The following is a 25324-nucleotide window of genomic DNA, read 5'->3' as shown; positions in this document are numbered from 1 at the left end:
TCACTGCTGTGATTGGTCAGATGGCGCGGTGATTTATGATCGGTCTACCGCTACAGCGTATGATGGAAAACTAAACGCCCATGACCATAACTGATGTAGATTCTTTCTTTGGAAGGACATGTAAAACACATTTACTTTCACACAGCAGGACACAGCGTCTTCTTGACATGATGTAACGTTAATCCACGTGGAAATTGTACGGTTTGTGGGCGGGCAAGTTGTTCGCGATGCAGACCGTGGGCGGACATTACGCAGATATGTTACTTAGTGACGCGCATCTGTAACAGAGAAAGATTCGAATCGCTAACGAATCATTTAGGCGAATGTGAGACGACTTTTTTTTTAATAGACAAAAACTATTTATCGTGCACTGTCGGCGTTACAGATAGTGCAGATAGTTTATGTTCACATACAGCTACATGACACACTGCATGAAAGATCATATTTGAAACAGCATAATAGGGGCACTTTAATAGCTGTAGTGTTCTCATTCTGACGCAGTTACTGGAAGATAAGAAAAAAAGTACCACCAAATTCAAATTAAGTTCTTTATTTGTCACATAGACAACCATAAATAATATGGTATGCAGTGAAATGCTTACATGACTGTTTGTGAGCTCGAAAGGAAGTAAGGAGGCATAAATGCTAATAGATTCTGTTACAATAAAATAGAATAAAATAAAGCATAATGAAAAAATATGTATAAAATGTAAGACTGTAAAAAAGTAAGAACTGTATTAATAAAGTGTATAAATTATGGAATCTACCATACATAACTTCTCCATGTTAGTAAAACATGACATCATATTATTCATATGTATGTGCACCCACCAGTTCGAGGGGGACTTTCTGGGTGTGTGTAAAGAGATGAATCATATACTGTAAAAGAACTACACAAATCATCCATGACCTCACACATAGGTTTTCTGAAGAGCAGTTTTAAAGTGTGCTGGCACTGGGGGGGAGGGGGGGGGCTATCTAGAAATGGGTTTCCTTTAATCTAATAAGGATATAACTGTGTAAAGTGAAGCATGATTTGGGAGATGAGAAGCATTGAGTGTTGTAGTGTTATACGATCCTATCGGAGACACTTGTTCGGCATTGGGATCATTGTTGAGGAGAAGTGAAACACAAGAGGACAGGAGAGGACAGGAGAGGACAGGAGAACATGTCTGAGCAATACATGGACACACTGCGCATGTGCCGTTACCTCAGGCTCATTTGGAATCTTAAGGCAGTTGAGTTTCCTAAACATTTAAGGCTCGAGACTTTCGCTTCCATGATAACTTTCGGTTTCCGCTAAAACACACACAGACAGACACACACACACAGTGTTGGGTAATTCTGGACCAATCACAGGAGAGAGAGAGAGAGAGAGAGAGAGAGAAGAGAGACCACACACTGCAGCTGCATAACTCACACACTCACACTCACACACACACACGCACACACAGAGAATCCTGCGCCTTGTACAGTATATCTGGATCAGGAGAGAGAAGAAAGTGTAAAGCCATCAGGTCGGTAAGTAACAGGGCGCACATGACTTATTCTATAAGAGCACTGTGTGTGTGTGTGTGTGTGTGTGTGTGTGTGTGTGTGTGTGTGTGTGTGAGAGAGACAGCGTGAGAGAGAGAGCTCAAGCTCTGCTGGTTTATTATAGCTTGATTCAGTTACATCAAACGCAGCAGCATCAAACATCAAACACTTGGTTGCGTGTAGTGTTACATCTTATCCTCACCAATAATGATACACACTAACAGAATGTTACAGAATAAGATGCACACTGAAGTAATGAGGATTGGGTTCATACTGTGTGTCCGGCGTGCGCAGGAAGAAAGAGCAGTGTGTTTAGGACACCACCGTGTCCTGCAGCAGGAACAAGTGAGCAGTGACGCACCAGCTTTTAGATCCGCACCGTCTGTGAGGACGCAGCCCATAACCGGGGAGACGGGTGGACAGGGGCAGAGAGACAGGGAGACTGGAGGAGAGATAGGGGGAGGGGTGAGGTGGGGGGGGGGGTGTTGGATTCATCTAAAGCTGCAGCAAACAACAAAAGACCCGAGTCGTTCTGTACTGATCACGATTACATCATATGCATGCTTTAAGTGTAAAGTCGCGAAAGCGTTTTTAGAAATCACCAGGTGACGTCATTCACCTGTAGTGTATCTTTATCATTTTTTCCTACACTGCCAGAAGCGGAAATGTATAGTTTACATCAGTTACAATGTAGGACTGCAAAACACTGGTAGCCCTATCTGACCTCATTCTTAACCTTATTAGAATGTCATTTAGTGGCACACAGCGGTGTAGTGGTTAGCACTGTTGCCCTGCACATTGAGGGTTCCATTCTCAGCTCGGGGTTTATGTGTGTGCATGCAGTTTGCATGTTCTCCCCGGTTTCCTTCCACATCTCAAAAACATGCAGGGATAGGCTCCAGGGCTCCCATGACCCTGCACTCAGGTTAAAGCCTGAGTATAGACAATGAGTAAATGAGTTAGAATGTCTCCCATATAGGTTTAACATTAGTAGCACTTTTTAACATGTGGATTTAAAATCATCTAGTTGACTGTTAAATAAACCATGCAATTAAGATAAGATAAGATGAGATAAGATATACCTTCATTTGTCCCACTGTGGAGACATTTCTTTCTTACAGCAGCAAAGAAAAATGTGCAATAAGAAAGTAGGGACAGTACGGTGTATAAATACAACAGACAAAAAAAAACAAAAAACAATGTTGCACTTTCAAACTAATAGATCTAACAAATTGCATTAGGATAATATCGCACAGTTTGAAAGGGTCTTATTGCACTGTTGCTTTTGCACACAAAATTAAGATATTGTAACCATATTGTAAAATATTATTACTATATTTAAGATTATAACTATTGTAACTATATTTTAAAAGTTTGATATTCCAACAGTATACAACAATATAGAGATATAGAGTCAGGTTTATTAGGGCAGCTCTGATTGTACAGTCTAATAGCAGCAGGGAGAGACGATAAATAAAATGCATGATTAAAAAATAAAATGAATAATGAAACACAAAATGATTGAAAAAAAATCAATACTAAAAATAAGTATTACAAAATAAAGTTGCTTGGAGTAGTAGCATGGATTTATGGGCGGGGATTTATGTGCATGAGTAAGAGATAGTGATGGGACAAAAGTATAAAACCGCGTGTCTCTGCATTTTTTTTTAACATGCCAACATTGTTACTTTTTTGAGGAAATCCAGGTTTAGTTAGCTTCGACCTCTACTGAAACAAATATAAACCAACATAGCGGATATTAGCTGAAATGAGCAAAACCTTTTAAATTAGCTACAATTGCCTTTAAGAATAAACATGAATATGTTCAAATATAATCAAAAAACATATTTGTATCAATACCGAACACAGAACCTGGTGATGGAGAAAAAATCAAATAAACACAGAACAATCTAAAATAGCAGGACGGATACGAATAAGGTATTAAGGATAAAAAAAAACAGCTGAACTTTCCTAAATACGGTTTGTTTGAAGGGTTTAGGATGGGGGAGGGGAAACAAGCTTTATAAGAAACACTGTAGCAGAAATTAAAAAGATGATCTCAATCACGAACTTGAAAAGAAGTAGAAGCTCCGAAAGAGTCAAACAGTCAGGTCACACTATAGCTAATTTTGTGTTACTGTAACAAACTGCCAAAAAAGAGAAAAGACTGGGATACACACTGACAAGCATAGGCTGGGCATGGACACCATCATTTACATATGAAAATATGTAACGTCTCAAACAAAGCAGGACAGAGCACGTAGTCAGAAGAGAGAAGAACAGATTATTATTTCATTTCTTACAGCCAAAGAAAAACAGGTAACCCAAAGGTAAACAGGGTCGGAAAGAGTCACCATACTTTAAGGAAACTGGGAGAATTTAACAGTTAAAGGAACAGCACGGATAGTGTTTAGACAAGTTCATCAGAAGTGTTTGTTTGAAAAGAAATGTCAATCATGTATGTAGAGTTTTGCTTAAAATAATTAGTTTCCCGTCACAGGTAATCCACTACATAAGTAAGTGCAAATCCTTGAACAAAGAATTGGGATTGTCCTCAGTGATGGGTTGTTGGGAATAGTGATGATCAGGGATGGGTTGTTGGGAATAGTGATGATCAGTGATTGGTTGTTGGGAATAGTGATGATCAGGGATGGGTTGTTGGGAATAGTGATGATCAGTGATTGGTTGTTTTTGTATAGTGACGATCAGTGATGGGTTGTTGGGAATAGTGATGATCAGTGATTGGTTGTTAGGAATAGTGATGATCAGGGATTGGTTGTTGGGAATAGTGATGATCAGTGATTGGTTGTTTTTGTATAGTGATGATCAGTGATGGGTTGTTGGGAATAGTGATGATCAGTGATTGGTTGTTAGGAATAGTGATGATCAGGGATTGGTTGTTGGGAATAGTGATGATCAGGGATTGGTTGTTAGGAATAGTGATGATCAGTGATTGGTTGTTAGGAATAGTGATGATCAGTGATTGGTTGTTGGCAATAGTGATGATCAGGGATTGGTTGTTGGGAATAGTGATGATCAGTGATGGGTTGTTGGGAATAGTGATGATCAGTGATTGGTTGTTGGGAATAGTGATGATCAGGGATTGGTTGTTAGGAATAGTGATGATCAGTGATTGGTTGTTGGCAATAGTGATGATCAGGGATTGGTTGTTGGGAATAGTGATGATCAGGGATTGGTTGTTAGGAATAGTGATGATCAGTGATTGGTTGTTAGGAATAGTGATGATCAGTGATTGGTTGTTAGGAATAGTGATGATCAGGGATTGGTTGTTGGGAATAGTGATGATCAGGGATTGGTTGTTAGGAATAGTGATGATCAGCGATTGGTTGTTGGCAATAGTGATGATCAGCGATTGGTTGTTGGGAATAGTGATGATCAGTGATTGGTTGTTAGGAATAGTGATGATCAGCGATTGGTTGTTGGCAATAGTGATGATCAGCGATTGGTTGTTGGGAATAGTGATGATCAGTGATTGGTTGTTAGGAATAGTGATGATCAGGGATTGGTTGTTGGGAATAGTGATGATCAGGGATTGGTTGTTGGGAATAGTGATGATCAGCGATTGGTTGTTAGGAATAGTGATGATCAGGGATTGGTTGTTGGGAATAGTGATGATCAGGGATTGGTTGTTAGGAATAGTGATGATCAGTGATTGGTTGTTGGCAATAGTGATGATCAGCGATTGGTTGTTGGGAATAGTGATGATCAGTGATTGGTTGTTAGGAATAGTGATGATCAGTGATTGGTTGTTAGGAATAGTGATGATCAGGGATTGGTTGTTGGGAATAGTGATGATCAGGGATTGGTTGTTGGGAATAGTGATGATCAGCGATTGGTTGTTAGGAATAGTGATGATCGGGGATTGGTTGTTGGGAATAGTGATGATCAGGGATTGGTTGTTAGGAATAGTGATGATCAGTGATTGGTTGTTGGGAATAGTGATGATCAGGGATTGGTTGTTGGGAATAGTGATGATCAGGGATTGGTTGTTGGGAATAGTGATGATCAGCGATTGGTTGTTGGGAATAGTGATGATCAGTGATTGGTTGTTGGGAATAGTGATGATCAGCGATTGGTTGTTGGGAATAGTGATGATCAGGGATTGGTTGTTTTTGGATAGTCATGATTAGTGATTGGTTGTTAGGAATAGTGATAAACAGTGATTGGTTGTTGGGAATAGTGATAATCACTAATTGGTTGTTGGGATAGTGATGGTCAGTGATTGGTTGTTGAGAATAGTGATGATCAGTGATTGGTTGTTAGGAATAGTGATGATCAGTGATTGGTTGTTAGGAATAGTGATGATCAGGGATTGGTTGTTGGGAATAGTGATGATCAGGGATTGGTTGTTGGGAATAGTGATGATCAGCGATTGGTTGTTAGGAATAGTGATGATCGGGGATTGGTTGTTGGGAATAGTGATGATCAGGGATTGGTTGTTAGGAATAGTGATGATCAGTGATTGGTTGTTGGGAATAGTGATGATCAGGGATTGGTTGTTGGGAATAGTGATGATCAGGGATTGGTTGTTGGGAATAGTGATGATCAGCGATTGGTTGTTGGGAATAGTGATGATCAGTGATTGGTTGTTGGGAATAGTGATGATCAGCGATTGGTTGTTGGGAATAGTGATGATCAGGGATTGGTTGTTTTTGGATAGTCATGATTAGTGATTGGTTGTTAGGAATAGTGATAAACAGTGATTGGTTGTTGGGAATAGTGATAATCACTAATTGGTTGTTGGGATAGTGATGGTCAGTGATTGGTTGTTGAGAATAGTGATGATCCGTGACTGTTTTTTGTCACACAGTTTTTGTTGCAGTCTCTCTTGAGCTAACACTTACTGCCTCATCTCTGGATGAACATCTACACAACTTTCCCTTTTTGTTCCCCCGAATTTTACTAGGACATATTAAAATGTTTTTTTTGTCCTTTAATGTAAAAGCGTATGTGGCACCAGACGTTCTCTACTCTTCAAGAGATTCATCCATCGTTTTAAAACATGAAAGGTTACTAAATGTATTAAAAAAAATCAATAAATTCTGGCAGAGTCAGAGAGTTGCACCAGTGTGTTAATCCACTTATTAAAGGAAACAAGTCCTAAAAGGTGTCGCAGTGACTCAGAGGTCAGAATTGTCACCTCACACCTCCATTCAGTTGCTATCTGTATGTGTGCTTGTGTGTGGAAGTTTGCTGTTTCTCCCATGCTCACAGTCCAAAGACTTTAGCTAATACATTAGATACATTACATAGTACAAATTACTATCACATCTATTTAACATAATAACTCTATCATGATTCATGAACAACAATTATTATTATTATTATTATTATTATTATTATTATTATCCTCGTAATTTACTGACGGTTTATTTTGTACATATGCTTAACTATTAGAGCTGAGATTTTTTTCTAATGAAAGAGTTCTCATGTCACAGGCTGGATAGGCCTTACAACACTCACACACACACACACACACACACACACACACACACACACGGCAGTATATTTTCATTGAGGGAACAGTACATAAACACACAAACATTGTGAAGGAAGTAATAACAGAATAAAAAATATAATAATAATAATAATAATAATAATAATAATAATAATTGACATGATTATGTTGATTAAAGGTTCTGAATGCCAGTTTAGATCTTTTTTTCAGTTAATTGCCCAGTCCAAGTGTAGAGGATGGATAGATGATGGATAAAAAAAACAAAAATGACAAAAAAGTGTCATAATGTTGTCAGCCTACAGTAACAGAATGATATGAATGTTTAGTAAAGGTTTGATCAGGCTGTAATGTTACACAAATAACTTTTTGCAACATTGCAGCACGTGCTGTTTTGATTTACAGCATTCATTTGGAATAATCAGTGATTGAAGGTCCTTTAGTTAGTCTTAATTCCAGAATGTTACAACCACAGATTTGGATAAATGAACTGAACTCAGATTGTTAGCTTGGAAACAGACAACACATGGGGGAACAGATATGAGATATGATGAGATATTTTTTCCAGTGACAATCTCTAAAATTCTGTTTTAATAGAAACAAAATAGAAACGTATACAGAATTAGATCTGGTAATTTAGTGGAAGTGAACCCTCTCAGTCTAGAAGAAATAGAAATTGAACAGCAGAAGGAGGAACAGTACTTGTGCAATCCTAACCACAAGATAAAAAAAACTCTGCACCTGGTATTCCAGTGTAGTTTAATGAGAATAAATAGACATGGTTTAAACATGCTCAATTAAACATTAATATGTTCAGATGCTGTGTTCATTTTGTCTTATTCCCTTCAAGAGAGAGAGAAAATATGACAAAAATGAATTATACTATACTACATCTTTAGTGTGTAACTGGAATTCTTTTCATTATTTCTTATTTTTCTATAACAGTCTGACATGGAGTGTTTTTTTGTTTTTGGTTTTCCATGGTCCCATGTTCCCTGATTCCCTAGTTAATTTTTCACACTGACCATTCACCCCCCTTTGAATCATTGACCCATTTCAAGATAAAAGTGTTTCCCAAATATTGTCCAGTTTAATTTATTCAATAACAGGCGGGTCTGAAGCCTTTCCCAGGTGACTTGGTGTGTGTTCCAGGGTACATCCTGGATGGGGTTGCCAGTGCATCTCTGGGCACACACACACACACACACTTGCACATTAATTTATACACTACAGGCTATTTGGGAATGCTTATTATTCTACTCTGCATATCTTTGGACTCTGGACTCTGGAAGGAAACGAGAGTACCAGGAGGACACCTACGGGGACACGGGGAGAGCATGCAAACTCCACACACACAGACCCGAGGTGGGACTTGAACCCAGGACCTGGAAGTGCTAACCACTAAGCCACCGTGCCGCCATACAACAAACCTAATGGGTATAATCTTGGTCCATGGTTTTGGAGGTTTCTAAAATGTTTTCTGGGGGAAAGTCTTTTTTATATAGACCATGGAAACATAGGGCACTAGAACTGGAGCATATACAGTAGGCCTCTGGGAACATAGTACCATGTCATGCTCCCTTTATGGACATATCAATCTTATAAATAAATCTATATAATTCTTAGAACTATAGAACTCCGGGAATACATTTCCTGGAAAAATTAACTGACTGCATTTTATTTCCTACTTAAATCACACTTTGAATGAATTACTTTGTATTCTAAAATCTTACAGTTACACAAAGGACTGAAGATTTTTCTAATATTTCAAAAATAACATACATGGAAGAGAAAGTAATGCTGGCCATGTGTGAAAACCACACACACACACACACACACACACACACAACTGGAAACATATAAAGGGCGAACACTATTTTGTGGCACCTGTTATGTTAAGAACAAAAAAAAAAAAATCCCCTTCCCTCACTGGCACTTTGATTCACTGCTGTGGTAAAGTGTTGGCGCTGTTTTCTCTTACCTGTTTTCGCACGCTATGGTTAATGTAAATTGGTGAAGAAGGCACGCTAAGACTTGCCAACATCCTCTCCTGAAAGACTTCAAGTACTTTTTTGATGTATGCTTAAGTTAGACAACTCAGTGTACAGTAGTGTTTTATCTTTAAAGATCATTTAAATATTTTTATATATTATTAAATTTTTTTATAATGTATAATTCAATTTAAAAGTCCAAATTGCATATTAAAAGTTGGGAAGTGTTGTGGAATAATCATTATTGAATCAATAAGATTGTAACAGGGGTTCTTAAACTCAATATTCAAAGATTTGATTTCTATTTCAGTTCAAAAGTCCAGAACGGTTGGTGATGAGCAAATGACTTTTATTAAACTTGCTCATAACTTACAAGCAACAAACACACAGAGACTACATTCAGGCCTAGTGGAAAAAAATGCAATTAGGAGCTTAAAAAAAAATCAATTCTAACTGTAAAGCAACCTACACGTGTCAGAAAGATTCAAAATACGTTTCAAGTGAGTGTAATAAGGTTATGACACTGTTTCTGCAAACTGTTGCATGTGAATCTAAACTGCTCCAATTGTTTACCTAAAAAAAAAGTTTTAGGAAAAAAAAACCTCCAAAAGAAAAATCTTTATTAACTGATTTTCATGCTGAACTAAATAAGCAAAATATTTTTATTTAATTTTAATTAATTTTATTTTAATACCTGAATAAACTGATTAAACAATCCGACCTTAAAGGACAACACAAAAATATTTTGTAATATTAAAAAGTTTAAATTACACAATGTCATATGTCAAGTCAAGTCAAGTAGACTTTTATTGTCACTTCAACCATATACAGTCAGTACACAGTGAAACAATATAACATTCCACCAGGATCAAGGCGCTACATACAACGTAAATTAACAACATTACTGAACAGAAACTTACTAGCTAACTAAGAAACCTAAACAGCTGGTTACCTGGGACAAGACAGATCGACATGACAACATAAATTAGCAAAAAAAAACTAACTAGCTAACGTAGAGACGTAATTAGCCGGCTAACTGGGACAAGACAGATTGACATTTTACGTTAAAAGAGAACTATCTATGTTTTTATACAAAAGAGACAACATAAAGTGCACGTGCAAATGTGTAAACAAGAGCGACAACATGACATTACAATACTCTGTGGTAATGAGGTGATGAGTTGAGGTAGTGGGGGGAAAAACGTTAGTAAACGTTCCAAAGATAAAAATTGTTTGTGCAAATTAGCAATTAAGGAATATTGTGCAAAAGAGCATTTACAAGAGGGTACAATAGTTTGATAGTGTTGATCAGTGTTTTTGCACGTGTGTTAATTTCTGGATGGCTTGTGGAAAAAAGCTGTTACACAGTCTGGATGTGTGTGCCTGAATGCTTTGGTACCTTTTTCCAGATGGCAGGAGGGTGAAGAGTGTATGTAATGGGTGTGTCCAATCAGTCACAATGCTGGTGGCTTTGCGGATGCATGTCTTTAATAGAGGGGAGAGAGACCCCGATGATCTTCTCAGCTGTCCACACTATCCGATGTAGGGTCCTGCGGTCCGATATGGCACAATTCCCAATGTTCCGTTAATGTTCAGTGGAGAATGGTCGCTCCGTGTCCTCCTAAAGTCAACAACCATTTCTTTTGTCTTCTTGACTTTCAGAGACAGGTTGTTCTCTTTACACCAGTTCATTAGTCTCTAAAGTTCCTGTCTGTACGCTGACTGGTCGTTCTTGCATGCAAAACTTGACTAGTCGTGTCATCAGCAAACTTGATAATGTGATTCGAACTGTATGTCACTACACAGTCATGAGTCAGCAGTGTGAACAGCAGGGGACTGAGCACACAGCCCTGAGGGGGCTAGTACTCAGTGGGGTGGTGCTGAAGGTGCAGGGAGGTCTTCACGCCCAACAGGTTTTACACCAGATGCCCTTCCTGATGTATTCAATTGATTTTATTTGATGCTGATTTTATTAAAATGTCATAAAGACTGTTCTGGCACCTAAACCCCTGACTTTCTGATCAGTAACTTGGGTATGGGCACCCTTAGGGGTTCCTTCAAAGTTTCAGATGAACGATGCTTAAGAGTTTCATATTTGTTGAGCATACAATTACTGATGGATGGATGGATGGGTGGATGAATAGATAGATAGATAGATAGATAGATAGATAGGTTTTAGATCATCATTTGCATTTCCAAGAATTTATCATATTCTATCCATATTCCATCTATTTAGATGGAGATTTGTCAAGAACTAACCTGAGGTGACCAGAAGACTTAGCTTTAGCGGTTAGCCCTTTGTAGCGTGAATGGTAAACCCAAACGCGGAAGAACACGAGTAGGCAGGATAATCACGCTCTTTAATCTAAGGACTCTCACGAATGGGGAGCAAGGGAAAGACACAATCTAACCCGCGTCCTATAAATGCACACTCAATCAGAAAGCAAGACCAATAAAGTGAGTACTCACGATTCGACGAACGATTCCGACGAGACATGGGCCAAAACTCAATGACTGAGCAAGATGCTATGGTTTGTTTACTCCTTTTATACTTCCTGGTTCGCGACCGCTTCACTTCCGGGTCCTAGTGCCGGTCGGGTTTCGAGTGTGCATGACAGTACCCCCCTGTCCAGGACCGGCTCCAGACGGTCCTGAGGTGGAGGATACCCTGTGACGGTAGTCCCGGATGAGCTCGGGGTCGAGGATGAACCGTGCTGGAACCCAAGATCGCTCCTCGGGGCCGTAGCCTTCCCAATCGACCAGGTATTGGGTGCCTCTGCCCCGAGGGCGCGAATCAAGGATTCGTCGCACGGTGTAAGCGGGACCTCCGTCAATGATGCGGGGAGGAGGAGCAGGGGGGGTGGGTGTAATCATCGGTGAAGTGGTGAAGGGTTTCAGTTGAGAAACGTGGAATACTGGGTGGATCCGGAGCGCCGCAGGCAGCTGGAGCCGGTAGGTGACAGGGTTAATTCTCAGAGTGATGCGGTATGGACCGATGAATCTGGGTGATAGCTTTCGGGATTCTGTGTGCAGATGGAGGTTCTTAGTGGACAGCCATACCTTGTCACCTACTCTGTACAACCGTCCCGGAGGGTGTCGGCGGCGATGCTGGGCGACGTAGCTGGTGTTGGTGCGTTGGATGGCGAGGTTGGCTTGGTTCCATATCCGCCGACACCTACGGACCAACTGTTGGGCCGATGGTACGTCAACCTCCGGTTCTTGGTGGTCGAACATCGGAGGTTGGAAACCATAGCATACCTCAAATGGGCTTAGGTTCGTGGCAGAGGAGACGTGGAGATTGTGCGATAGCTCTGCCCATGTGAGGTAGCGGGCCCAGGAGCGCTGGCGATCAGACACAAAACACCTCAGGTAGCGCTCCAGCTGTTGGTTGGTCCGTTCCGTCTGACCGTTAGTCTGGGGATGGTAGCCAGATGACAGACTACTGGTGGAATTGATCAGACGGCAGAAGGCCTTCCAGAACCGGGCGGTGAACTGGGGCCCTCTGTCCGAGACGATGTCTTTGGGGAACCCATGCAGGCGGACTACGTGTTCCAGTATCAGCTCGGCGGTGTCCTTAGCTGATGGGAGTCCGGAGAGGGCCACCAGGTGTACTGCCTTGGAGAACCGGTCAACTATCGTGAGGATGGTATTTTTCCCTTCGGAAACCGGCAGGCCCGTGATGAAGTCCAGGGCAATGTGTGTCCAGGGCCGTCGAGGAATGGGAAGTGGTTGCAGCTCTCCGGGTGTGGGTCGGTTTGGGTCCTTGGCCCTGGCACACACCGGGCACGCCTGAACGAACTCCTCTATGTCCTTCTTCATGGAGGGCCACCAGAACGCCCGTTTTATAAAGAGCAAGGTCCTTCGGTTCCCGGGGTGTCCGGCGACGGGCGAGGAGTGCCCCCATTGTAGGACCTCCGATCTTGAGGTTTGTGGCACGTAGAGTCGTCCAGGCGGCACACCTGCCGGTTTGGTCTCCGCAGCCTGAGCCTGGCGTACCCTCGTTTCCAAGTCCCAACGGAGGGGTGCAATTACACGTGACGGGGGTATGACAGGCACGGGGTCCGCCCGGGGGGCGTCCTCCTCTTGTTGTCGGGAAAGGGCGTCGGCCTTGGTGTTTTTGGACCCCGGGCGGTATGACAGATGGAAGTCGAATTGTTCAAAAAATAGTGCCCACCGTGCCTGCCGTAGGTTGAGTTGTTTGAGGTTTCTGATGGTGATGAGATTTTGGTGATCCGTCCAGACAATGAACGGCTCGCTGGCGCCCTGGAGCCAGTGACGCCATTCCTCCAAGGCCCACTTTATGCCCAACAGCTCGCGGTCCCCTACTCCGTATCGCTGCTGAGTGGGATTAAATTTCTTGGAGAAGAAGCCACAAGGATGTAGCTTCTGGTCTGGACCTCGCTGGGAGAGAACAGCGCCGGCGCCCACATCCGACGCGTCCACCTCCACAACGAACGGTTGGTTGGCATCTGGGTGAAGCAGAATAGGGGCGGTGGTAAAACGGTGGCAGAGTTCTTTGAATGCAGAAATGGCGGCGGGAGTGAGGTGAAAAGGATGAGGTGAGGGCCTGGTCAGACTGGTCAGTGGTGCTGCAACTGTACTGTAGCCCCGGATAAAGCGACGGTAGAAGTTCGCAAACCCGAGGAACCGTTGAAGCTGTTTGAGAGTCTTGGGTAGGGGCCAATGACGAACAGCTTCGAGTTTCTGCGGGTCCATGGCCACACCCTGGGGCGAGATAACAAAACCCAGGAACGTGGTGGAGTGCTGGTGAAAAGCACATTTTTCCAACTTGCAGTACAGTTGGCCGTCTTCCACTCATCACCCTCTCTGATGCGCACCAAGTTGTAGGCGCTCCGGAGGTCCAACTTCGTGAACACGGTGGCACCAGAGAGGGCGTCCAGGGCTGAGTTGGTAAGCGGCAATGGGTGACGGTTTTTTAATGGTGATCTTGTTTAGCCCCCGATAGTCGACGCATGGGCGAAGCTCGCCCCCTTTCTTCTTCAGGGACGGAACCTGGCTGAAGCTCTATCGCCAGGTCATAAGGGCGATGGGGTGGCAGATGGTTGGCTCTTCTCTTGCAAAAGGCTCCAGCCAGGTCACGATAGGGGGGAGGTATGGCGTTGATGTCGACGTCGGGGGCCTCGGACTCCGTGGAACACGTCCCAGCCTGAGCCCGTAGGCAAAGTTCAGTGCAGGTCGGTCCCCACTGGAGGATACGATTCTGATTCCAGGAAATGAGGGGGTCGTGCTGCAGCAGCCACGGGTAGCCGAGGATGATGGGAGGAGATGAGATGGAGGTGAGGTGAAGTTGGAGCTGTTCCTGGTGTTGATCGATTATGAAGGTGATGAGTTGGGTCTGGTGAGTGATGGGGCTGGATGAGAGGGGCCGACCGTCCACCGAAGTGATGTGAACCGGCTGGGATAACGCCTCGATCTTCATCCCCAATTCTTTGGCATAAGTTGAGTCAATGAAGTTACCAGCGGCACCGGAATCGATGAACGCAGTACTTCGAACTCGTTTGTGGCCAAATTGGAGAGTTACCTGGACCGTGAGACGTGAGATGGTGGCGTTGGTCGTGGTGGAGAGGTGGAGAGGGCCCGGTGAGTCTCTCCTCGTACTCACCGGGGCTGGGCGTTTCCCGGACGAAATGGACAGATCGCCCGGTGATGTGCCGCTGACCCACAATAGGCACATAACCCCTCTCTGTACCGTCGTTCGCGTTCCGCCACGGTCAGGGAGGCGCGTCCTAGTTGCATGGGTTCCCCGGCTCCGGTGTCAACCACGGCAGGATGTGGAGATCCGACAGATCCAGTAGTTGGAGCGGTGAGAGCAGTAGGTGGTCGTGGTGCGGTGTAGGAGAAGGTGGGTGCAGGCGGCAGGGTCCTTGGGGCTGGCTTCGGGCGAGAGAGGATGCGCTGGTCAATACGAAGGGTGAGCTGGATCATTCCCTCCAGGGTGGCAGGAAGCTCTCGCCCGGCAAGCTCGTCTTTTATGCGCGGAGCCAGTCCCTCGTAGAAAGATGTCCGGAGCGCGGCATCTCCCCAGTCAGTCTGTACAGCAAGGGTCCGGAATTCAGCTGCGTACCGGCTTACGGACAATCCTCCCTGCCGCAGATGGTAGAGCTTGGTGTCGGTCTCCACCTCGCCCGCTGGGTGTTCGAAAGTGAGTCGGAGTTGGCGGGTGAACTCATTATATGAGTGCGCGGTGTCTGTATCCGCCCGGAGAACTGCCGTGGCCCACTCAGCTGCCTGCCCGGATAGCAACGAGACCAGAAGCGCGATGCGTAGCCGATCGGTGGAGTACCTGGTGGCATTAAACTCAAACACCAGATCAAGCGCTGTTAAAAACACATTACACTTCCCGTCTGTGCCATCCCATTTATCCGGAAGTTCCAAAAATACATCGGAAGGAGGGGGGGTGGGTTGGTGCGGCGCCGCGGCCGCCGCGACGGGAGGCCCGCTAGCCGCGCGATCCACAGCCGCCCGGAGATCCGCATTCTCTTTCCGGAGCTCCGCGACCTCGCGGCGTAAGGCCGCGACGTCTTGGAGGCCCAGGCGCAGAGTAGCGATCTCCCCGGTTAGCTTGTTGATCAGCTCGGCGTGCTGATCTACCACGTCGCAGAGGCGCGCATGATCCGCTGGGTTCACCGCGGAAGGCTCAGTCATTCTGTCAAGAACTAACCTGAGGTGACCAGAAGACTTAGCTTTAGCGGTTAGCCCTTTGTAGCGTGAATGGTAAACCCAAACGCGGAAGAACACGAGTAGGCAGGATAATCACGCTCTTTAATCTAAGGACTCTCACGAATGGGGAGCAAGGGAAAGACACAATCTAACCCGCGTCCTATAAATGCACACTCAATCAGAAAGCAAGACCAATAAAGTGAGTACTCACGATTCGACGAACGATTCCGACGAGACATGGGCCAAAACTCAATGACTGAGCAAGATGCTATGGTTTGTTTACTCCTTTTATACTTCCTGGTTCACGACCGCTTCACTTCCGGGTCCTAGTGCCGGTCGGGTTTCGAGTGTGCATGACAAGATTCAATGATTGCTAGACTGGTTGTTCAATTACCAGTCACTAAATACTTGTGGAACTGACCTGGAAGTGCAATTTTGCATAATTTTCTTAACATAATACAAGTTAGGTTCAGTTCTAGTTGGACGAAGTTGTCATTATATTCTCATACCCTTCTGAAAGGTGGAATGGGTTATCTTGCCCTACGGTGTGGTGCGGTGTAGAAAAATCCCGAATAATAACTAAGGAACGTGCATGTGTATATTGCTGAAAATTGTGTATGCTTGTGTGAACTGTCAGATGATTACTCTCACGGTGACCTGTTATACAATTTTCCTAAGAAAAAAAAAGACCGCTCCCAGATGTGGGCATGCTTTGATTTTAAGAAAAATTATACAATTAAACCATCAACGAAGAAACATCTTAACTTGCACTGCTTGTTGTGCGAACTCTGTCACATGAAGTGTGTTTACAATGGGGAGTTCTAGTTGAGCTACAATGACAATGTGCTTCTGTTTTGACAGCTGTGTGGTGATTGTAATGCTAATACATTAATTATTAGATTTGAAGGGCCCTAGCTAATGTACTGTACATGTGTTTAATGTACTCCAGTAATAGTGATAGTGAATAGAAGCGGATTAGATTTCAGGAAACACAATTAGTGCAATAAGCCTTTTACTGTGTGTTAAATTGGTTATTAATCCATCATCGATTGATTTACTCAAACCCATTATCATTTATGGAACGGTTACTAACTTCCATTAATAATAGAGTTATTAGCACATAGCATTATCAGAGTTAACATCATTAATAAATTAATATTGGCATATTATTGGGGTGGGGGTGCTGCCTGACCCCAATAACCGCACATTGGCTGGTTGATTTGAATTTGAATTTGATTTGATTTGATTTGTCAAGAACATTCACTGCTGTCAGAGGGCAACAGTCTAGTTCTCCCAACAAGAAGAGCTTAATGTTTAACGAACAGCTGAGAGACTGAGGGAAGCTCGCTGCAGTGCATGTACAATGAGTAAGCACATAAAGAGATGTTTGTGCTAAGTGTCCCTGCCAGTGTTTGTAAAAGCCTGATGTTTAGCCCTTCAGATATTCCCATTCACATTACCTATTCCAATATACTTTTTTGAAATCCTAACTTGTAGCTATCATCACATAAAATCGCATGTTACACTTAAAAAAGTAAAGTAAATAGGTATCATAAACATGTTTATTTATTTAAAAAAAAAAAAAAAAAAAACCTTTAAAAGTCGGCAAAGGCTTACTGCCTTGTTTTTGTAAGGGACCACCACTAGAGGTCGCTGTTTTTGTAGTTTTTGTTTACTGACTCAGTTTCCCAGAAGGCACCTCGGTCAGGTAATGCGAGTGCACACTTGAACCGAGGTAGCCAATTAGACCATCTATAAATAGCTGTTTAGTCTGGGAAACTGGGTCGAGCATTGTTAGTCATACTACTGTCATTTGTGTGGGCATTTTGTTTGGTTTTTGTTCAGTTTATATTTTGATTTAAGTTTTGTAGAGTTGGGCTCTCATGTTGGCAATGTTTACTGTTGATGTTCTGTGTGTCTAAGTTTGTGGAGCTGTCTTGTCAAGTGTGGTGTGTATATGTCTGTAAGTATTGTTGTTTGTGTCATCCTGTTTCCTTGGGTGTTTAACTAGTTAGGTAAGTAGCTAGGTGTGTTTGGCTAGGAGCTTGGTTAGCTAAAACCCATGTTAAGCTAACTGTCATGCTTCTAGCCATAGCCCCTTTGTGTTTCTAGCCTTTTCGTGTTTTTAGTCTCCATGGTTTCTCTGTGTCTAGCCTTTGAGTGTCCCCTAGCCTAGCCTTTGAGTGTCCCCTAGCCTAGCCTTTGAGTGTCCCCTAGCCTAGCCTTTGAGTGTCCCCTAGCCTAGCCTTTGAGTGTCCCCTAGCCTAGCCTTTGAGTGTCCCCTAGCCTAGCCTTTGAGTGTCCCCTAGCCTAGCCTTTGAGTGTCCCCTAGCCTAGCCTTTGAGTGTCCCCTAGCCTAGCCTTTGAGTGTCCCGAGTCCCTAGTGTGGTTAGCCATTAGGTAAGTGTAGCTATGTGCATGTAAGGCTAAAGACATGCTTAGCTAGATGTATGTGTAGCTGACTGCCATGGTTGGCTAATAGCCATGTCTAGCTGATTGTCTTGTCTCTAGTCTCGTCTTGTCTCTAGTTGTCTCCCGTCATGTTTTGTCCCATTTCAGCTCCGTGCTTAGTTTGTAGGTCATGTGTTTCGTCGAGAAGCCTGTGCTTCGCCACAGGGCGTCTACTACGTGTCCTTAAGCCTGTGTTTCGCCACAGAGCTTGGGCTTAGTGTAACGGGTATTAGAGCCTGTATTTCGCCACAGAGCTTGGGCTTAGTGTAACAGGTATTAGAGCCTGTGTCTTGCCAGAGAGCCCATGTTTCACCCTATGTTTTTGAGTAATGTTTGTTTTTTTTGTGTCTTGATTATTTATATACTGTGGACCTTATTAAAAGACTCTTTTTGGTTACAAAACCCCTCTACGCTTATGCCTACTCTTTTCGCCCACGGCGACAACATCCGCCATTACACCCCAAATCGTGACAGTTTTATGAGTTTAAAGAATCATAAAATTGTCATACTACTGCAGTGCAGGAACTGGTCCAGGAACAGTTGAGAACCTCATTAGGAGAAGTTCATTTAGAGTCACCAGCCTCAGAAATCACCAATTAACAACCAGCACCTCAGATTAGAGCCGTTATGAAGCTTTACAGAGCAGAAGGAGCAGATATACATCTCAATATCTAACAACTGTAGTAATGATTAAAACTGATATCTATGACACAACCTGACATATCTAATAACTCAAATACAGTTATATACAATAAAACTGTATAAATGCAGTATTTTGTTGTAATTGCTTGACCAATGTTGTGCTACAGGCACGGATCCATGCCACATGAGTTTTAAGGATAACAGCAAATGTTTAAAGGGATATTTTATTAATATGAATATTATTGTTCAATGTTCCTCTCTCTGTCTCTTTATTTGGTCAGGTATATCTAGACGGCTTTAGTCATCATGGCATTAGGCGGATGTGGACAGGTCTGCAAGTGGATCGTCATCCTGTTTAACATACTCTTCACTGTAAGAACCTTGTTAATGTTCATCTTCACAGTAATAATTTTTACAGTTTTTGATCAGTGTAAAGAATCTCTCTCTCTCTCTCTCTCTCAGTTGCTGGGTATGGGTTTATTAGCAGGTGGATTGTATCTGCGCTTCAGTGCTGACATACCTGAAGACCTGAAAACCAACCATTTTCTCTTTAGTATGTTGTTTCATTCCTCTTTATTATTACAAACTACATATTCATTATTTTTATACACGATAAGTGTTTGCAAAATTAAATTAAATACACAGGTGAATATTTATAGTCAGCCATCCAATCACTTATCGCTTCATCCTTCTACTATATCCATCCATTAAAAAGTTTGGTGTTGTCCTCTCTCTCTCTCTCTATCTCTCTCTCTCTCTCTCTCTCTCTCTATCTCAGTGGTCGGACTGTGCATAGGCATTAGTGTTTTGATCCTCATTACTGCCGTGGTTGGGGATTATGGCTCCTGTAGTGAGAATAAATCTGCGCTTGGTGGAGTAAGACAAACACACACACACACACACAAAACAATGTCATCTCCTTCACTGTAACAGGAAGTAGACAATGATGAGGTTTAATCGCATGCACAAATTGTGTAGTTTCACACACGTCTGTGAAAGTGGATGTGGTTGTGTTTTTTATTTAGATACATTTTTTTTCAAGTGAGAAACCCAGAGCGAAAAAGCAAACTCACAATTGCGAACACACCCTTGAACTAAAATAAACATATATAACCTACCAGTTTATAGTTTTTATGTTAATAATGCTTTTAGACACTTTGTTAGTAATTCTTCCCTTCCCTGGAATCAGCTTCGCCCCCAAACTGAAAAGCAAAAAAAAGGTTATTGATTATTTTATAGAATGTCAGAAATAGTTCTGCAATACGCACATTATTCACCTTCCATGAGATAAACTAATTCGAAGTGATGATAGAAGAAGCTCTTTAGCTGAAATGTAAGAGGAGTGGAATGTAGTGGAGTTGGTGGATATTGAAGTCTAACATTTGATTTGCCAATTAATCCAATTAAAATTCAAACAATTTCCCGCTGAATGATTTTCAATGTTTTGGCTGAAACTGTAATAATAATAATATTAATAATGAACAGAAGTCATTGTGTCTAACGGGTTCATGCTGTGTTTTCTGCAGTACTGCTTTCTGCTGTCCTTTCTTGCTACAGCAGCGGCCATTGGAGGGGGCATGGCATTTGTTTACAACAAAGAGGTAAGCAAGGCAGGGCAAGGAAAATTCATTAGTGTAGCACATTTCATACACAATGATTATTCAGTGGGCCTTACATAAAAGAGAAGAAAATAATAGCAAAACCTTTAAAATTATTTAAAATTTGATTTTTAAAAATAAAAACAGTTAAAAATCCAAAATATAAACATAAAATAGTACAGTCAGTTCGGCGGTAGAACAGTGCTCATTCAATAAACGCACAGCTAAACAGATGAGTTTTAAGTCTAGATTTAAATGTGCACATGTTTTAGCACATCTGATCTCTTCTGGACGCTGGTTCCAACTGCGGGCAGCATAAAGGCTAAAGGCGGACTCCCCTTGTTTTGTGTGAACCCTTGGTGTTTCTAACTGACTCGATCCTAACGATCTGAGTGAAGCGGTCTGTTAGGTTTATATTCAGTGAACATATCTGTAATGTTTTTAGGTCCTAGGCCACTGAGTGATTTATAAACAAGTAAAAGTACTTTAAAATCTATCCTAAATGTTATAGGAAGCCAGTGTAAGGACCTGAGGACTGGTGTGATGTGCTCAGATTTTCTGGTTCTGGTCAGAATCCTGGCAGCAGCGTTCTGGATGAGCTGCAGCTGTCTAATGGTCTTCTTGGGAAGGCCGGTGAGGAGACCATTACAATAATCCACCCTGCTGGTGCTGTTTTAGTTCGCATCTGGGGGCTTGCAGCAAAAGAGTGGGAGAGTTTGGTCCCAGTATACACCAGTTCCTCCATTTTTTGTGAGAAGCTTAGAAGTGGAGATGGTGGAGAGAGGGATAGTGTGTCTGGTGAGATGGCCTCTGGCTCTGGTGTTTCCGGTAGCCGTAGTAAACTGTTCTGAATTCCCTGGCTGTTTTCCAGAAAGCTATCTTGGAGCTGTTGTGGTATGTCTGTCTGTGATGAGCTCTGTGGGCAGGACTGAGCTGGGATGTCCATGAGCAGTGGTTGTTTTGGCTGCGTCCTGTTATCAGTGTCCTTGTGGGATTCTTTAACCACATGATGACTCGAAAGCTGCCTGCGGTCGCTCAAACTTTGTCCAGGTGTGCATGTGCTATTCAGGTTGACAGGATTGATAATTCAATTTGCAGTCTTATGCTTCATCAGAATGTTTCGAAGTTCCCTGTCCCTTGGTTGCTTGAGGAAAGCAGCATGAAGTTGTTGTCTTGCTACTACTGTTTCTGATAGTGGAGTCCCCGATTATCAGAGTCCTGACCTTGGGTTCTCTCTGAGCTGAATGCCGCTGTCTGTTCGACTTTGAGCACCTGTTGGTAGCGGAGTTAGCTGATCCATATACAATCACATTTGGTGATTCTTCATCCACATTTATTAGTGCTTTAAATCTGTTCTCAAAATGAATAAAGGGTGGCAAAATACCAATGTTTACAAGACTTGTCATAGCCATACTGTATCTGGGGAAGACGATGCTATCGCAGCAATATGAGATATATTCCTTTTGGTCTCGCTCCCTGTTTGTACCATTGATTAATCTGTAGATTAGTTTTGGCATGTTCTTGTACACTTGGTCTAAACTGTTGAGATTTGCTAGATTCACAAGACTCACCAGCTGTGTGCTGAGGGGGTCCATGCTGACGATCTGCTGAATGTTCTGCCTGTTTTGAAAGGCCAGAAAGTAACTTTGTTTGATTAATCTGTAGATTAGTTTTGGCATGTTCTCTCTGACTAGAAAATGGTTCTGGCCTTGACTGGTGTTGGCAACTGTTTCTCTGGGGACTTGACAGTTCGATAGTTCAGGACTGGAACTTTTTACAAGTCTACCTGGGTCTTCAATAACTACCTGGACTCCATATTAACATCAATTAACATCAGCTATTATAGCTGAACTGCCTCCCACCCTACACACTGTATAAATGCAGATCATTTACTGCTTTTTGTTTCACCCAAATGAGGATGGGTTCCCTGTTGAGTCTGGTTCCTCTCAAGGTTTCTTCCTCTTACCATCTCAGGGAGTTTTTCCTTGCCACTGTCGCCCTCGGCTTGCTCACCAGGGACAAACTGACCATTTTGATTCATACAAATTCACATTTCATACAAACCTAAATAATTCTTTTGACTATGTAAAGCTGCTTTGCGGCAATGAAAATTGCTAAAAGCGCTATACAAATAAAATTGAATTGAATTGAATTGAATTTGAAGAACTGCAGTCCTTTGTAGAAGAATGTGGCAGGTCATGCAGCAAATAGATCCCACAAAAGGCATTTTCTCTCTCATTTCTGTCTTTTTATCCGATCCTAAAAAGTTTTTAATTTAATGTTTGTGTTTTGTTTGAGCACTGTGCTGATCTGCTGAAGGAAAAATCTTATAGAAATTAAAGGAAGGTGCAGATATAGAGAACAAAGCGCGGAGCAGTAAGCAGGAACGTCCAAACGGTAGCGAAGCTGGAAGAAATCTCAGAAAGAAGAAAGCATGTATCACTGTACCTGCTTAACTGCTTCTGTTTAGATGAAGTTTAAGTGCTGTTATTTTTTCTTTTTTTTTCAGTTCTCAAACCACGTTTCAGAGTTTTACGCCACTATCTACACCCAGTACCTGATTACCGGAGATGGGATCAGAGCCTTCATTCTCAAATCATTCCACAGCTCTGTATGTTTCACTCACTCACTCACTCACTCACTCACTCACTCACTCACTCACACAGAGGCAAGCATGCATACATGTAAAGGTGTGTTTAATAGCTGATAGCCTGTCTCTGTGTGTTTGTGTGTGTGTAAACAGTTTGACTGCTGTGGCCTGGGCGGAGTTGCACAGACGGTTATGGGCGTTACCAACATCTGTCCAGAGGAGTCTTCCATACTGGGAATTTCTTATTCTACCTCTAAAGTAAGCTCTAACCACTTAATTTGTCAGTTCTAGTCAGTTTTAGCTGTTTTTTTTTGACTGCATGAACAAAGCATGTGGTTTAAAATGAGTGACAGGAAGGTTAATACTGTGACTGACAGACTTCTTAATCCAACAGCAATGATTATGCCATTTAATGAAGCTAGGCTGTTGTTGAAGTTCTTCGTTTCTCAGGCACTACTTGTCGTCAGAGAGTAAATCACAACCTTTTATTGACTTGTTTGTGTGCAGAGTTGTTTGCCTCTGATTGTGGGCGGGATGAAGGCCTCTTCAGTGCTGACATTTTTCATGGTAATCACTGGTATCTTGGTGAGTAATAACTTTAACACAATTAACCAGAACTAACATTGTTTTATTTAATTAAGAAATTAAATGACAAATTAAAATGTGGTTTAGAGTTCATCCACCTGGTTTAAAGTTTGAGTTATGGTTATACTTTAGAGTCTAAAACGAAGTCAAGTTTAGGGTTTAATCAGAAGTTTATAGGCAGTGTCAAGTTTAGGGTTGGGATTATAATTAGAATATTCTCAGGGGCAAATTTAGGGATTAATCCTAATCTTATTTGGGGTTTAATCTTGTTTCTTTTTTAAGGTTTGTAAATCAGGTGGGGATGTCAATCAGAGATGTTTTTTCTGTTTTAACCAGAGTAAGTTTAGGGGTTTAGACAGCGTCTGGTTCAGGGGTTAGTCAGAGTCGGGTGTATCGCTGGGATTACAGAGTCAGACTTTATAGTCAGTTGTAATGCTTAACCAAATGAACATGTAGAGTTTAAGTGTTTAAATTAATCTGGTTTACGGGTTCAGAGTGTACACTCATGTTCTCTCTCTCTCTCTCTCTCTCTCTCTCTCTCTCTTTCTCTCCCTGTTTCTTCTCTTCTTTCTCTCTGGTTCTCTTGCTATGCATCTGCTGTCTCTCTCTGTCTCTCTCTGTTACTTTGTCGGCTGCTATCCTTCTTGCTCTTTGTCCGTCTTCCACACTACCTCCAGGTCTTCATTGTTGTGTGCGCTGGTTTTATTTACCAGCAGCTGTCTCGCCCTGCCCTTGTTTCTCCTCCATACATTCCTCTCTCCTCAACTTCTTGTTCTCCCTCCACTGTTACCATGTCCTCCGCTATCCCTCCTTACTCTTTTCCATCCCACATCACTAAGGTTGAACAAGTCTGATCTAATATAAAGCAGAATGTACAGTCATTTCCCTTTATTTCCCGTCATGTACCTGTCCTTTTCCGACTAAAACAGGTTACAAGGTGATTAGTGAAGTTCTCTTTTCCTTCTTTTAGGTCATAGAGCTCTATTTGAAACTTTGATCTTTTTGGTTCTCTTCTCTGGATTTTTACCTCTCTCCCTCTCTCCCTCCCCCCCCCCCTCTCTCTCTCTCTCTCCATCCCTCTGCTAGTTCCTGGTGTTGGTCTGCAGTGTCATGCTGTGTTACAGCATAAAGAACAGTGTGCACTATTCACCACCTCTCTACTACTGACCCACAAAAGCTCAACGATGCAGCAGACCAGCTTTGTGATACTTCCATTCTCTCACTCCTTTCTTTCCTTTTACATCAATTACTTCTTATTTTTCTTCTTCTCTAACACATCTACTCTGGTACCTGTAGTCCATGCACTCAGCTTTTTCCCCACCTCTACCAACCTAATTTGTTCAGCACAGTCATCTTAGATCCTTCTGTTGTCCACAGAAAATCCTTCTCTCATCTCCCCAATAATCATCTCCCAGCTTATCCTGGCTCCAAACCAAACTTTTACTTCTGTCTCTTCTTGACCTTCTCCTGGCCTTCTCTTCTTATTTCCCTCCCGTGCCTTTCTTCATGTCCTCTCTTACCTTTTGCTCCTTTTGTCCTCTCTATTCATTTATTTACCTAGAGGATTTTTTTTTTACTCAAGTCGAAGAGATGTCATGCAGAGATGTGCCACTGAGGAGGAAATTATAATTTTTTTTTCAATTAAAGCACCTTTCTTCAGAGGACCATGCAAAACTTCCACTCAAAGCCAAGATGTGCCATGCATTCCTATTATTTTGTCTTCACAAATATCCAAATTTTTTAGAGAAATATTCATTCCGACACACACACACAC

The 25324-nt window shown here is 42.4% G+C and overlaps 1 protein-coding gene across 4 annotated transcripts in view; it reads left to right on the top strand.

Annotated features, from left to right (window-relative positions):
• Positions 1–25039, top strand: part of zgc:65811 (uncharacterized protein LOC393524 homolog) — a 58920-nt gene extending 33881 nt beyond the window's left edge. The window contains exons 2-10 of one of the 4 annotated variants that reach the window (XM_053490293.1): positions 1455–1521; positions 19059–19149; positions 19240–19330; positions 19556–19653; positions 20304–20378; positions 22885–22986; positions 23119–23223; positions 23473–23550; positions 24228–25039. In XM_053490293.1, the coding sequence (XP_053346268.1) occupies positions 19084–19149; positions 19240–19330; positions 19556–19653; positions 20304–20378; positions 22885–22986; positions 23119–23223; positions 23473–23550; positions 24228–24404 (792 nt within the window). In that variant the 5' untranslated portion in view covers positions 1455–1521; positions 19059–19083 and the 3' untranslated portion in view covers positions 24405–25039. Of the gene's footprint in view, positions 1–1364; positions 1522–19058; positions 19150–19239; positions 19331–19555; positions 19654–20303; positions 20379–22884; positions 22987–23118; positions 23224–23472; positions 23551–24227 lie in introns of those variants that run through there. The other 3 variants (XM_053490295.1, XM_053490292.1, XM_053490294.1) reach the window with 3 other exon arrangements.
• The last annotated feature ends 285 nt before the right edge of the window (positions 25040–25324 follow it).

This window comes from Clarias gariepinus, chromosome 28 (genome assembly GCF_024256425.1).
Source record: "Clarias gariepinus isolate MV-2021 ecotype Netherlands chromosome 28, CGAR_prim_01v2, whole genome shotgun sequence".
NCBI lineage: Eukaryota > Metazoa > Chordata > Actinopteri > Siluriformes > Clariidae > Clarias > Clarias gariepinus.
The sequence above is the reverse complement of the archived record's forward strand: the minus strand, read 5'-3'. Positions and strand labels throughout refer to the sequence as shown.